The sequence below is a fragment of the Zosterops lateralis genome (genome assembly GCF_965231275.1).
Source record: "Zosterops lateralis genome assembly, chromosome: 1".
NCBI lineage: Eukaryota > Metazoa > Chordata > Aves > Passeriformes > Zosteropidae > Zosterops > Zosterops lateralis.
In genome coordinates this window covers 14,445,975-14,460,672 of record NC_139762.1, presented here as the reverse complement: position 1 = coordinate 14,460,672, position 14,698 = coordinate 14,445,975, and the positions used below count along the sequence as shown (strand labels likewise).

Sequence of the window (14,698 nt, the reverse complement as noted above, 5' to 3'; positions counted from 1 at the left end):
GCATTGTGTAGCAATTCCTTAATGCTTCCTGTTTATCTTAAAAGAAATTATCTCGGAACTTGTGCCTGAACTTACGCAATAGCAAATTTGTGTCATAACATGGCCTTCCTTCAGTGCATCCTGCAGGTTTTCCATTTTGTTAAATTCTATGAACATAGCATTTCTAATGAGACTATGAACTCATAAATTTTCAAGTATCTCCTATTTTATTATTGGAAGGGGTCTGGGCACAGTAGAAGTAAGCTTGTTGTATCAAGTGGTTCCTTGTTTTTTGGCCCTATCAGACCCTGTTAGAGCATCTTGTACTGCTTTTTTGGATGTGGATATGTAGATACCAGAATATCTGATCTAGACACCAGCCTCAAAACGAACATTCATGTGGCAAATGTTCACGTGTTTAAAGTTGCTGGAACTAGAGAACAGGGATCAGTGCAAAATGTGTAAGACTTTTCAGAGTTTTTAAAAAGTAAAAAAGGCAAGAGAGAATGAATTTGCAGTGTTTTGAAGATTGCTAAGGTTGCTGGGCCTCCCATTACATTTTTCTTGTAGCTAGGAGGACTTCTGCTCTAGTTTTATTAAATTCTGTTTGGGAAATGTCAGCTGAATTGCTTTTTGCAGATACAATTGATATTTCTAGTAAGAGAGATGATACACCTCTCCCTGTTATGAGGGAAGGGTTTTACCTGTGGCTGTTGCAATATGTTAAGGAAAAGCCACGTGTTGTCAGTCTTGAGAAGCCATGTTTAATGTTAGAGGCTTCTTGTTAACTTTCTAGTGTAAGAAATAAAAAAGACATATATAAGTATGATTTATATTTGAGAAAAAGAATAAAACTGTGATCAGATAATGAATATTTTATTGGTGAGCAGTAGGTGTGGATGATGGGATCTCAAGGTTTTGAAATCCTAGATCACTACTGAAAGAGGTGCAGTAGATGTCGGTACTTGATCAAACTTGAAGTCAGAACAGAGTATTCAAAATAAATACTTTTTTCATTGGAATCCTTCTAATGGTAATTTTCCTGTGTAACCTTTATTCAGGAAACACAATAGTAACTCACAGTTTCTGTCACTGCTTTTCTTTAAGTCAGTGTAGTCACATATGTCAGTGTAGGACGTACATGCAAAGATAGAAAACTTTTTTCAAAGCTCAGAAGAAGAAATTTCTCAGGAATCTCTTGCCCAGCTGCTGCTGTGTCATTTTAGGGGAATGGAAGTCAACTATTTGTTGTATTGAGTGAACTCTGGCTGTCCACCCTTTCGCAAAGGAGTAGAGACAGGAAAGTTTTCTCCCAGTTAATACTGACTAATTAGGGTTTTGCTTTGGTTTCATCTGGATAAGAAAGGGCTTGAAGATAGTGTAGAAGACTCAATTTCAGAGGATGTTCAGCCCTTCTGTGATCCTTTTCAGTACACAATCCTGCCACCTGGCATTTCCTCTGGATCATTTGGCTTTAATTTGCTCCCTTCTCCCTGCCAGACAGTGGGGAACTTGGGAAATTATATCAGTTTAAAAAAGGAATAAAGAAGTATGCTGAAGGATTATGTTGAAGCTTGCATGACCTCTCCCTCAAACATCTGCCATTTTCAACTGGAAAGTGCTTAAAAGTTTTTCTCATAATGTTGCTTTTTAGATGAAAAAATACGTTTATAGCATTCCTTATTGTTTTGTTAAATGTTGTTTTATTTGTAGGAAGATTTAAATTGTTATTTGACTTATTGCTTACTCCCCCCTGTAGTGTATCAGGTCCTGGAAAGACTTAACATGAGTTTGAAGTTAAATTTGTTCAAATGCAAATGAAGTTGAAACAGGTAAAGTCAAAATCTGAACGATGTCCAGGAAAAAACTACAATGGTTTGTTTTTTGACATTGTGGTCATGTTTGCTTGCCATTAGAGTGATCTAAAGTGTTCATTTCTTTCTTTGTCATGATGAAAATGAAAGCTTTTGAAATTTGTGGAAAATGTCTTCTTCCACATTGTGGTGGTTTGACACTGGCCAAATGCCAGGCACCCACGAAAGCTGTTCACTCACCCTCCCCTGCTACAGCTGGGCAGAGGAGAGAAAATTTAACAAAGGGTTCATGAATTGAGATAAGGACTGGGATAAAACACTCTAAGGGCAAAACAGGCTCAACTTAAAGATATAAAGTGAATTTATTATTAACAAAATCAGAGCAGGATAATGAGAAGTAAAATATGCCCTTAAAAACACCTTTTTTCCCCAGCCCCTCCCTCCTTCCCACTGACAGGGCAGGGAGGCAAAGTGTGGAGGTTTTGGTCAGTTCATCACCTGGGGTTTTATTCTGCTGCTCAGGGAGAGAAGCTGTTCCCCAGTGAGACTGTGGGATCCCTCCCACAGGAGACAGTTCTCCGTTAACTTCTCCAGCGTGGCACCAATCTTTTGAGCAGCAGTCCTCCCAAAACTGCTGTGGTATGGGTCACTCTTCCACAGGGTGCAGTCCTGTAAGGACAGGCTGCTCCAACTTGGGAGTAAGGTCTGTCTCTCCATGGGTCTCCTACTGGATCACAGCCTTCTCCAGGCATCCACCTGCTCTGGTGTGGGCACCGCCCCCACAGGCTGTGGGTGGATCTCTGCATTCCCCATGGATCCCCATGGGCCACGGGTGGATCTCTGCATTCCCCATGGATCCCCATGGGCTGTGGGTGGATCTCGGCATTCCCCATGGATCCCCAGGGGCTGTGGGTGGATCTCGGCATCCCCCATGGATCCCCATGGGCTGTGGGTGGATCTCGGCATTCCCCGTGGATCCCCAGGGGCTGTGGGTGGATCTCGGCATTCCCCATGGATCCCCAGGGGCTGTGGGTGGATCTCTGCATCCCCCATGGATCCCCATGGGCTGTGGGTGGATCTCTGCATCCCCCATGGATCCCCATGGGCTGCAGGGGCACCGCTGCTCCACCATGGTCCTCACCACGGCCTGCAGAGGAATCGTGGCTCTAATGCCTGGAACACGTCCTACCCCTTCTTCTCCACCACCTTGGTGTCTCCATGTTGTTTCCCTCACATGTTCACACCTCCTCCTCTTTTCTGGCTAGAATTGAAACTGCCCCCAACCTCTGTTTTGATTTCTTCCTAAATATGGTAATGCAGAGGCATTACCACCATCTCTAATTGACCCTGGCTTGGCCTGTGGGACGTCCACCCTCAGAGCCATCAGGGATTGGCTCTGCTGGACATCATGGAAGCTCCTAGCAGCTTCTCAGAGAAGCCATCTCTGCAGCCCCTCTGCTACCAAAACCCAGGCTGTGTATAACCAACACAATGCATTAAAATGCTTAAATCATCTTGAGGTTTCCATACCTTCTTTGTAAAGTATGACTGTTCCCAACTTCTTGAGCTACCTTCATAAACTAGGGGGTCTGTTGGTAGCTGTTAGTGAAATGTGATGATTTAAAGACAGCTGAACTCTTGTTTTTGAGCTCTTTGTCCTGGGACAAATAGGTTATTTATTAACCCCCGTGCCCCAGCAGAATGAAAATTCTGTTTTCAGTTAGGGTGCTCAGGCTCGCTCTTGGCTGTGCTTTTCTATCTTACTTTTGAAAGATTATGCCAGAGACTTGAAGGTCAGTCCATAAGGAGATTGATGAAGGCATATTGGGAGGGAAATGTCTTTCAGGATCTCTCTCTGGTGCTCAGCATTGGTCTGTCCTGCAAAAGGAGGAACACAGACTTCTTGAAGCACCTGTATCTCTGCAGTCAGCTCTGGTGTCTGGTTTGGAGCTATACATCTGTACTTACTCATGCAGAAATAACTCTCACTGCCTAGGTGGCAGACATAGAGTTCTAATGATATTTGTTGCATATTACCCAGAAAAATGAGGCTACTTTAAATATTTTTACACAGAAGTGTAATATAATAAAATTAACAAGTGGATAGACCATTTTGTTCTGTAATAACCTGCAGTTCCTTCAAGGTATAGTTCTACAGGTTTGAGTTGAGGTGACCCAGACCTATAAGTTCCCAGAACCTTCCAGACAATCATTTTCTGTTGAGGTCAGGCAGGTTTTGTTTCTAGTACCAAACACTGGGGACTGGCAGATGCGTTAATTCTAGAGCTCTTCCTTATACTCCTTGAGCTTCCACTGCAGCTGGTTCAAACACTTGAAGTCTTGTAGTTTCTTACATCATGTTTGTTCAGTGTTAATTTAACAAAGTGCTTAATCTGAAACTGGAGTCTGGTCTGTCTTTATGTGAAAAGGTTTTCACACTGTTTCAGTTTGGAAATCTCAGCACCGCAACAGTTCTGAGTAGTTTAAAAGAATCCAAGAAAATAATGCCTTTTCCTTGTTCAATAATGACTTTCAGTTCTGTGTAGTAAGATAGATGCTGGTCAAGAGTGTGGTTCAGCCCCAGGCCTTAATGTTGTCTAGGGTAATTTTAAGAGAAGAAGAATGTATGAAAATCATAAAGGTCTGAGAAAATGAGATACTGTGGACTTCTCAGGCATTTCCAAAACTCATACAACATTGCTAAGCAATATCTTTGTATTTATGAATGTGTTAGTAAGTCTAATAAGTGTGTATATTTAAATAAAATTATTTTTTAAATAGCTTTGGTGTGGTGTGAAGAAATTTTTATATTGTATATTATTATTTAAGGCACATTAGCACAGTATTCTGTATTTTAGATGTTTGAGCTCACTTTAAGAGCTAATTAAATTGTATAATATTTTTATATTTAAAGAAATCTGTTTTCAGTACTTTTTCTAAGTGTCATCCACAAAAAAAGTAACCTGGATTATATTGACTTTTTTCTCTTTCAAATGGGAGATGTTATCTGAATGGCTATGTCTGGGTAACCTCAGAATTTGCAAATTGCTTTGGAAAAAGTAGTCCAAAGTCCCGTGATTGGTGATAAATAAGTCAACAAACGTCCCGTATGTAAACATGGAAGGAATTTTTAAAAATATTTTACTCTGCTGCTTTTTTTAAAAATGAAGTTATGAATTTCAGGAACTTTGCTATTACAGGTAGCATCGATTGCAGATGAAGCTGCACAACCAGAAGTGATAATTGATTCTCAAAAACGTAGGGAAATACTTTCAAGAAGACCTTCATACCGGTAAGGACTTTTAATTTTGGTTTTGCTGGTTTTAAAGGCAGCTTATTTATTACAGCAAAACTGATAAAAGTCAGTTATTTGATTTCCTTATGGGTATGGATTTTCAAGTACATAAAATTACTCACATTCTTTTTTTAGAAAAATTTTGAATGAGCTCTCATCAGATGCTCCTGCAGTAGCGAAGATTGAAGAAGAAGAGAAGTCAGAAGATGAAGGAACGCCTTCTGGTATTTCTGCAATGGCCATGCCAACCAGCCTGTATCATACTAACACAGGGCAATACCGTATGTTTGCAAATGTACTATGTGATGATGTACAGCACAGCTTTGTTCCTAGGAGTTACATAATGCATTAAGGATGTTTGATTTTGTCTGTATTTCTAAGTAATTCTTATTAATTTTTTCTAACATGGGGATTATAGACTTTTAATCACTTGTATTTGTTGGCTGCTAGATTTAGTCCTTCTAGAGCTTCTGTGCATTAAAATGTGGAAGTGAAGCTCAGCTGAAATGAAAAATGTTGATACTTTTATGTGAATGTTTAATGATACAAATCATTGCAGTTTCAAATTCTTGTGATTTGCTATGTACTAGTGCTATTCATTATATGAAATAGCAAGTAGAGTTTTTTGAAATGTAAGACTCGAATATGAAATTACTTGTTAAGTTCCTATTTTCCTTTTTAAAAGAACCATGTCTTTTTGTCACCAGTTTTGAAGTACCTACACATTAACAGCAGAATTAACCTAAATCATGGTTTCCAATATTTGATACATCATCCAAATGCAAGTTAAAAAGTTACATTCATGGTTCTGTTCTATAGATTTGCTTTTGGATATTTTTATTCCTGTATTTATAGTAGAATTGTTGCATAGCTTGCTCTCTCTGGCTTCTTTGTACATAATCAGATAATCGGTTATTAGTTTGGATAACTTTATAATAATAACTCTTTTAAAAATTTATATTTTATAAAGCTTCACTCCCACAATTTGTCGGGGTTTTTTCATATCTTTTCATAAGTAGACAACTAAAGTGCAGGTGTTTTTCCTTTGATATAATGACAGGAAGATTGCATAAGAAATGTTGTGGAGGCTTTTTCCTGAAGTGAGAAAACAGAGGAAGTCTACTAAAACACTGCAGTGGCATATAAAAGAGGATAGAATGGCTCTAGTTTTGTTCTACTCACCTTTAGAATTCTTAAGTTATTTTTAATTTATGCATCTAAACTAATTATTAATGGTGAGAAGACAGAATTTGCCTGTATCTATCCTTTCAGCATAGAAAGTAATTTTGCTTCTGCCTCTATGCTGCTTTTCTTATCCTTTCTGTAAGCTATAGACATAAATAAATGTTTGTTGTGTGATGTCCATGGTCCAAATTACAACTGTCCAGTACAGAATCTGGCATGTATTCATGTATTCTTGTATTCCAAGAAAAATTAAATATTTTTCTTCAATTTTTGAATTGTATTTTTGATTTTGCTGAGGTTTAATAAAGAAAATATATATATATTTGCCATTTCAAGGCTTAAAACAAAGTGTTATAATGTCTTTGTATTACCTAGTGAGCCTGTAACCTATAGGATTTCTAAGAAATTCTAAAGCTTAGGTTTAAATGTAGCTTCCTGTGGGAAGCCAGAGTTGTACTTTGACTGCAGTGTCTTGCAGGAGATGATTCCTAGGGAAATATATTTTCATTTGAACCCACCTGTAAACAGTAGTGATAGGGAAGTGTTTAAGTGAATAACAAAATTCAAGGGTTTTGCTTTCTTGTTCAAGCAGACATTTACTTCTGAATATTAAGCAACAGAGCAACACTGACAATGTGAGAACAGAATCCACAAAAATGTAATTAAATCTTATGTGTCTTAATTTAAACTTGGCTATAAGCCAAGCTTGGGAGATTTCTGTTCTTGGCTGCTTTTTCTTTGAGTAAGTTATAGTTGTAGTTGAAAACATGTGCTTTATAATCGAGGTTCTCATCATAATGGGGCATTGCTTCAAAATGCAAATGTCAGCCTTCATGGGCTCTCTTGGTTTTGGCTCATAAACTTTGTTTTGTGAGCTTTTTCTTCTTGGAAATAGTTTTTCTTGCTGAATTTATTAATTCATTAATTTGGGGGTTTTTTTAAAGTTCATTTTTGTAAGTTAAAATATCTTTTGCCTCAGCAAAGTCTGTGTATTTTAATTCTGGTTAGGCCAGGCGGTAGCCAGGATGGTCATTTCTTTGTAATAAAGGGGGATCTTAATTTGTAACTTAGTAAAGAGAGCTTGACTGTTGACCCCTAGTCTTTACATCTATGAAGCACAGACCTAAAGCATTTCTGAGCCATCCTGTTGGTTGCCTGTGATCCTCAGGAACTGTTGTTAGCTAAAACCAGGAAGACTGGGTGGGAATGTAGCAGCTCCAGTGTTGATTTTAGCCTGGATATGATGCAGAGGGTCACTCCATGTACCTCTTTCATCTTTACACCTCCTGTCCATAGCTCTGTGCTTCTGCCTGTTGTTGCTGTGCCTGAGGACTCTTCTCTCTCCCTGGGCAGCATAGGCAGCCCAGGTTCTCCTGTGCAGGCACCCAGAAATTTACACATGAAGCTTGTGCAGTGTCCGTGGCAATGAAGAACTCGCCTTGTGGTGTCACTGTGGCCATCTGCACTGTGCTCTGGTTTAAAAGAGATGTGATGTTACTACATTTGCTGGTTCCTTTTTTTTCTGCTGTTCTCTCTATTCCTGCAAAGGAAAGGCAGTTTAGTTGAAAAGATCATTTTGACTGTGTGTTTATGTCTGGATGTCTGGGATGACTTTTTTTGGTAGAACTTGATAGGTAAATTTTTCTGGAAAACAAATGTATTTTTGTCTATTAGCAGCATTGATGGCTGTTCTCTACTTACTTTTCACCAGCCAAAATGATATGTTGCCATGGTTTCCAAATATCTTTTTCTTAGAGCTTCTTGGCTTTGGCTTCTGGAGGCAGACAGACTGACATGACCAGAGAAAATGTCTTTGCCAGCTACCTCCATCAACATATGTGTGATCTTTCTGTCAAGGGAAATGGATAATTTTGCACAAGGTGCTGTCTTGTGTAGGAGCCTCGTAATCTCATCTGACTACACACCTACTCTGTTGGCTGTAGTTCTGTCATGTTGGTTATTTAATACTGAAAAAAATTATTAGTTCCTCACCTGTGGTAGTGGTCTAATGTGCCAGAGTTGTTCATTCAGTTGGAGTGTGTGAATCAGCCTCCCTATCCCTCTGCCTTCTTGTGCATATCATGATGATCTGCATGAAAAAAAATGCAGGGGGAAATGAAAATTATTAGATCTTTTGCTGTCTGTTTGGGTTACTTGCTGTCTTAGAATAGACTTTCAGCAATTGGAGAATTAAGAAATCTTTTGGGAAAGATTAACTTTAGTTCCATTTCCAGTTTTTGAGGGGAAAAAGATCTGTTTTTTCTGGATTAGAGCTGATGATCATACTCAAAGAGTGGTATTAGTACTGTCTTCACTCCTGATTGGAAGAGGAGCTGCCACTTGCGTCCATCCACCTGCATGACATTCAACTACAGGGACAGTCCAGGAAAGTCCTGTACTCATCATAAAAGGCCCAGTTTTCAGTAGAGCTCCAGCAGAACAAACTGTGTGCAGTGGTTAAGATTAGGACAGTGAATGGGTGGACGGGCAGTGTGTTGTTCTGGGAATATGGCAGGAATCAGTCCTGTAAGGCAGGCAGTTACTGGAGTTAATTCACTTTTGTTTATAGAGTACTGGATAGGGATCTGAATGAATAATTGCAGGACAGTTGTGACATGTTTGTTTACCCAGGTTCATTGTGGAGCCAAGAGTTTGTATCAATCTATGCTGATGTTTTACTACTTAGGAAGCCAAACTGGCTGGGGTTTATGTGGTATGGTTCTGTGATGCTGTAGGTGTACCATTCCTGGTGCTAACTCTGAGAGGAAGAAGTTGGCTCTTTATAACTTCTCTGGGACGTAGAGTTGACAGATCTTGTTGCTCTTGTCCTGGACTTTGTGAAGAGTAGAGGATACAATGCTTTACTTTTCTTGCTTCTTCTCTCTCTTTTTTCCTGCCCTAAAATGGGGCACTTTCTGCTTTGGAGGCCAGACTGAAACATCTTGCACTCTACACCCTTCCACACTCTTCCCCTTCTTCTCAATGCCTGAGGGATCCTGTGTGCAGTGCCCAGCTAATTCCTATGTTACATACTCCTTATTTCAAAGACGGGACTGGAGGTCCATGCTGAACCTTGTTTCAGTATTGCAGAAAAGGCGCTGAACTTAATTCAGCATGAGAGGAATTCCATGTTTCCCCCAAAAGAAGCTAATTCAGCTGTTGGGATTTGGCCATCTCATTCTCTTTCAAGTGTTTATATCTGAAGTTGAGCTTTTGAGATAACCTACTGTTGTCAGAACATTTGAAATCAGCAATCTCTAAAATTCACATAGCTATCTAACAAATCCTGTATTGAGGTAAGCAGAGCTGAACCTTCAAGAATGGCATAAAATGCTGTAATCTGACAGTGAATTCTCAGAGCAGTTGGCAAGCCTGAATCTTTTTTTGTCTGACTTTTGTAACATCTCAGATTACTTTAAATACAGTGTTCATAGTTTAAATATCTTTTGGGGGAGAAAGGAGTTTTTACTCCTTGGGAATTGGGTTCTCAGCTTGAAGATTCAGGATTGTTTTAATTAACATAGGAAATGTGGATTTGGCTGGTGAATCATTTGGTAGATTAGGAATTGGCTCAAAGAGCTCCAGTTAACAGCTTGATGTTCAGGTGGAGGCCAGTGATGAGTGGTGTCCTTAAGAGATCTGGTTTGGGACCAGTATTACTTAGTATCTTTGACTGGAGGTGTGGAAGGTGGGCCAAGTGCAGGGTCCAGTGTATGGGTTGTGGCAATCCTAAATGTGGATACAGTCTGGGCAATGAGTGGATTGAGAGGACTTGGATGTGCTGGTGGCTGAAACACTGAGTATGAGCTGGCAATGTGTGCTTGCAGCCCAGAAAGCCAGCAAGATCTCAGGCTGCGTCCAAAGCAGCATGGGCAGCAGATCCAGGGATGAGATTCTGACCCTCTGCTCTGGTGGGACCCCACCTGGAGTGCTGCATCCAGCTCTGCTTTTCCAGCACAGGACAGACAAGGACTTGCTTGAACAGATCCAGAGGAGGGCCATGGAGATTATCAGAGGCTGGAGGCCTTCCCTATAAAGACAGGCTGACAGGTTTGGGATTGATTAGCCTGCAGAAAAGAAGGCTTTAGGGCAGCCTTGTAGTCGCCTTCCAGTACTTAAAGGAAAAGAAAAGATAGGGAGGGACTCTATTGGGGAATGTAGTGATAGGATGAGAGGCAACAGCTTTAAACGGAGAGGACAGACTTAATTTAGAAATTAGGGTGAAATCTTCACTTTGAGGGTGGCAAGGCTCTGGAACAGGTTGCCCAGAGAAGTTGTGGATGCCCCATCCCAAGCAGTGTTCAAGGCCAGGTTGGATGGGGATGCTCTGACCAACCTGGTTTAGTGGAAGGTGCCTCTGCCCACGGCAGGGGAGTTAGAACTAGATGATCTTGAAGGTCCCTTCCAACTCAAACCATTCTATGATTTAATGATATTTCTGTGTTTAACAAAGGCAGTGCTAATTTCAAAAGGAATATACAATTAATAATGTCTCTAGGGAATTGCATTTTTATAAATACTCGATTATGGCAAGAATGCAGTACGATTTTTTAATGGGGAAAGTACATTTGTTTTTTCCATATTGCTATTACATTGAGGGAAGAACCCCACTTTGTTCTGTTTTTCTTTTTACTTGAGTATTGGCCTCCGTACAACTGTGTACAACCTGGTTAAATGTTGTGCTAAACTTCTTCTTACACTAAAGAAAGGATTGTTAGTGTTAGACAGATTTCTCTTCCTTTGTCTTGGTGTCCTGGTTTTTGTTTTCTGAGAGTTCAATAAACAGCTTTTTTAATATTTTTTTTAAAATAACTTCTATGTTAGTATTTAAAACAGCTCTTTTATGTGACTGGGAGCTATTATTTTTTCCCCCCATATTTAAACTATTTTAGTAGAGTTCATATTTCTGGAAACATAGAGATTAAAATGTGTTGAACACTGTTTTTTATCTATGTATGGCATATACTACACAACAGGCTTTATATTTGTGGAAATCAGTATTAATATATTACCTAAGTTTTATTGTACAATCGATCCTTAAGCAAGGAGAAGACCAGGAATCCTATAAGATGATGTTTATTTCATGGTTTTTTGCATGTGTTATGTCTTTCTATTGCCTAACTTATAGTTTTCTTTTTTTTTTTTTTTTTTTCTGTTTAGTTACCATATCTCAAGGTGGTACAATTCAGACTGTGACAAATTCAGGAGCTCCTCAGCCAGGTGCTACCATTGTGCAATATGCAGCACAGTCATCTGATGGCACACAACAGTTTTTTGTTCCTGGAAGCCAAGTTGTTGTTCAAGGTATATTTTTATATTTTTTTAGTCTACTCCATTTGCAATTTTTCATATTAAACAATTTTTCTTTAAAAGTTTCTTATTTTATGTTGACATTATTGCACTATTAAGTAAATTACTCATGGCAAGATGAAAGAGTCTTAGAAGGGGATTCACGTTCTCTGCTTAGTAAGGCAGCTACTGTGCTTTGTTAAAAAGAATTAAATAGCAGTATAACATCACTTTCTGCTTTGAATTCTCTTGTCCATATTTTGAGACATGTTTAATTGGAAAAAAGGTACTGTTACAGATTGAAGTGAGATGCTGAAGGTGCACATCATTTAATATATGAAACTAATTTGTTTTTTTCAGCAGTTAATGTTAATAAAACAAATTCTGAAGATTTTGGAATATGTTTAGGGCAGAATTTCCTTGCAACTTACAGCTCTTGCAGTTACTAGAAAGCAGATCCTTTACTGAAGCTAGTTCTCTCACACAGAGATGCACTTTGAAAGTCCTACCAAGTGCACACATGGTGTGATGAAAACCTTTGAAAATAGGAGAGAGATTTCTCTATGGAGACACTAAATTAATAGCTATGGAGGACATACAGAATTAAAAAAAATTATTGACACAGAGAAGTAGGGAGAGAGGACTGTATGAATATTTTCTTAAGCCAAAACAACTATCTGAAATAAGCCATGAGAAGACCTAGGAAGGATTTAGATATGTATTCATGGAGTGGGTGGGGCTCATCTATAAATGCTTAAATACACTGTTGCCCAAAGACTTTGCAGAAACATTTCAAATGCTTTAAGACTGTAAGATGAAAACACCTTAGCCAAATGTTAGTTTTATTGTTCAGAGAGTATTGTTACAACTTCCCTAAATGTTATTATGAATACATTCTTAACAAAGCCTTAAGACCCAGATTTGTCTGTCCCCCAAACCAGTTTCCCACTCTTGTACTGCATGCTTTTCTGAGTGAGTCGTTTTTTGCGTGTGCCTACACATCCCTTAGATCAGAGGCCATCTCCATCTCTCCAGGTTAACTGTGGTGTTTTGTAGGTATTGCTTTGATTCTTCAGAGCATTGGTGTCAGGGGCAGAAAGAATAACTCCTCAGCTGCTTCCTAAAACTTCCCAAATCTGTGAAGAAGTACAGCATTTGAGGATTTTATCTGGCAGCATTTCAGTCCTTGGGCATTCCATTTGACTGATTTTCCTTTACAGACTCTCCATTACAGAGCTGTTCTCTGACAGGGCTCAGCAACGGGCTCCACAAGATGGAATTGCCCATTAAGTGTTTTGCCTGTGATGGAAACTTTCCAAATGGATTCAGAGACAGTTAATGAGTACCTTCTATATCATGTTTCTGGAAGCATCTAGATACTTTTAACTGAATTGATGTGTTCTCTGTCCATGCTCAGAGAAGTTTATATCTCAGAATTTTCTATTCCTTTGGTTCAAAGTCCAGTGCTTTAGTGAGCCTCACAGGTGTTAACACAGAAGAAAAATGTGACATAAAATATACAGGGAAAAGTACAAAGCAAACAGTGAGTGAGCATGAACTTGGAGATTATAAGAATATAAAAGACTTCAAATTATTCCACATGCTATTGATATTAGAAAATCTTTAGAAAAAAACAAAACCTCTATAGTAAAAAAGAGATGTATAAAAATAGTGTGAAAGCACTTGAAGATGTTTATGGTAATACATTTATGTGTAGGCAGCAAACATGAGCTGATCGTGATAGAATGAGACAATGGAACAAGTTGAATATAAAAATGTCTGAAATGTCCTTACTACAGGTCATCTTGCCTATGCTATAAAGTCTGTTGGAATACAGGTTAGGAACATTGTCATTTATGTATATTTTGTGGTTGACTGTTCACCTAATGTTGTGATAACATAGATTATAATAGAAAAATTATTCTGCTTAGTAATCTTACTGCTTTCATCTGTATTTTTATAATGATTTTGGCTAGGCAGCATATAATTCTTTTTCTTAATCATAGAAGAAGAAAAGAACATAACAAATACCTGGAAACAGAAAAGATCTGTTTCAGATGCTGTTTCACAATCTTTCATATAGCATATGTATTGGTATTTTTTCCTAAAGCATTTGGTAATGAATCTCATGCAGTAATGGGTAAGATCACATGAACCCTGTGCTTGGTATTTTCTGATAACCTGTAGTGTGAAAAAATATTAGGATAAAAGTGCCAAATGTATTGATCCAATTGAGTGACATTGTATTAGCTACAAGTTTACATTTGTAGGCAAAATAAGAGGCATTTCTAGTGTTTGGGCAGTTTCCTAATACATTAAGGGTTAAGGATTTTTTTGCTAACTGAAGAAGACAGTGTTTGACTATTAGTGAAAATGAGTGTAGAAAAGTTATATAAAAATCATTCTGTTGGGATCTATGTGTGTTTTCATTGTATTGTTAGTGGCTTGAATTTCTTGTGCTTTAGTTCTGATCTTCTGTACATATGATCCTGAAGTGGTCCTGTAATCACAGAACACTCCTGTAAACAAAAGATGTAAAACACAGAACATCAATGCAAACATTAATGCTTCCACTGCTGCCGTCCAGCACAGTTTCACAGTTGATACATTAACTGCCTGAATTTGTTTATTACAAAGACCTTAGAAGTTTGCTGTGCCCTACATACAAGCCAGTGCTTGGACTCTTGGTCTGAAACTAATTTCATTTGCATTGATGTAAATAAGGAGTAACACTCTTAGAGCTGAGGTTTTTTGGGTTTTTTTGGTTGGTTGGTTGGTTGGTTGGTTGGGGTTTTTTTATTTTTTTAATTTATATTTTAAAAAACTAAGTCAACCAGATCTCTTGGACCTATTTTGAAAACAGAGGGAAGGGGGAAGGGGTAGCCTTTACCCAGAGTTACTGTTCTGCTTATTACAGCATCTGAAATCACTGGCGTTTGATTGACTTTGTTGGAGTGTTCCTTAATAATTTCTGAAGCTTTTAACTGAAATGAAATGAGTGGGTTGTGGGTTTTCCTGCAAGGCAAGGAGCTGTAGCCTTTCATTTACCTATTTGCTACAGCTTATTAAGCTTTCCTGTCTTGCATGTCTTGTCCAAGAGAGTTCTCTCTCCGCCTTTTAGTGGAACTGTTCCAAT

General features: G+C 38.6%; 1 protein-coding gene across 5 annotated transcripts in view; it reads left to right on the top strand.

Annotated features, from left to right (window-relative positions):
- Window positions 1-14,698, top strand: part of CREM (cAMP responsive element modulator) — a 35,684-nt gene that overhangs the window by 13,162 nt on the left and 7,824 nt on the right. For 4 of the 5 annotated variants that reach the window (XM_083856263.1, XM_083856264.1, XM_083856262.1 and 1 more), the window contains 3 exons: window positions 4,994-5,085; window positions 5,224-5,369; window positions 11,434-11,577. In XM_083856263.1, coding sequence (XP_083712389.1) covers window positions 4,994-5,085; window positions 5,224-5,369; window positions 11,434-11,577 — 382 coding nt within the window. The remainder of the gene's footprint in view (window positions 1-4,993; window positions 5,086-5,223; window positions 5,370-11,433; window positions 11,578-14,698) is intronic. The other variant, XM_083856265.1, reaches the window with a different exon arrangement.